Here is a 760-nt window from a genome sequence, read left to right on the forward strand (position 1 = left end):
GACATTGGATCAATTACAGCAGGAGGTTGAAGAGAAGATTAAATCCTTAGGACTAGATGATGTTGGGGGAACAGCAGAAAGTAACAGTCAGATGCGGGGACTGTCAACAAAACCAAACCTCAGTAGCTAAAATCAAGAAGCCCACTGCTCCTGTCCAGACTGTCTCTTTACAAGGGGACAAGAACTTTGGAAGGAGGAGGGATGAAGGCAAACAGCAAGGGAAAGAACAAAAGTGGTCCAATAATGCAGTGCAAAACAAATATTTAAGAGGAGGTCTGGTGGTCAGCAAAGAGTATTTCAACAGGTGACAGCTGCAGAAGATCCAGAAATAGATGGCTGGAAATAGGCGAAGGATGTTGGAAAGAGTAGAAAGAACAGAGCCAAATATATTCCAGATTCAACGCTTACGCAACTGGGAGTCATTTGTCCAACGAACTGCACATGTTATCCATATTTTAGAGATAAAACACACTCGAGCTGCAACAGGTATCTTAAAGTTGTTTACAGATAAAAACCCAAACTATGCCCTTTTCTCACCAACTGACAACCGAGTCCCACGGATGAAAATACCAATGTTCCAGTGTCCTCCAGACTTCATGGCAAGAAACCAGGACTACCTTGCCAGAATATTTCTAGCAAGGATAACTCAGTGGAAAGAACCAAAATTTGCCCTAGGGTGAGTTTATTTTTGATGTACAAGTTTCCATCTTAGTCTTGTTATTTTTTGTTATTAAATTTGTATGGATTCTCATTGTAATTT

At 40.8% G+C, this 760-nt stretch overlaps 1 protein-coding gene across 1 annotated transcript in view; it reads left to right on the top strand.

Moving 5' to 3' along the window:
* Positions 1-313: 313 nt before the first annotated feature.
* The window catches only part of LOC119594273 (DIS3-like exonuclease 2), a 3,839-nt gene continuing 3,392 nt past the window's right edge, over positions 314-760 (top strand). Inside the window, 1 exon segment of the mRNA XM_037943337.1 lies at positions 314-676. Coding sequence (XP_037799265.1) covers positions 333-676 — 344 coding nt within the window. The 5' untranslated portion in view covers positions 314-332.

The sequence above is a fragment of the Penaeus monodon genome, chromosome 33, assembly GCF_015228065.2.
Source record: "Penaeus monodon isolate SGIC_2016 chromosome 33, NSTDA_Pmon_1, whole genome shotgun sequence".
Classification (NCBI taxonomy): Eukaryota; Metazoa; Arthropoda; class Malacostraca; order Decapoda; family Penaeidae; genus Penaeus; species Penaeus monodon.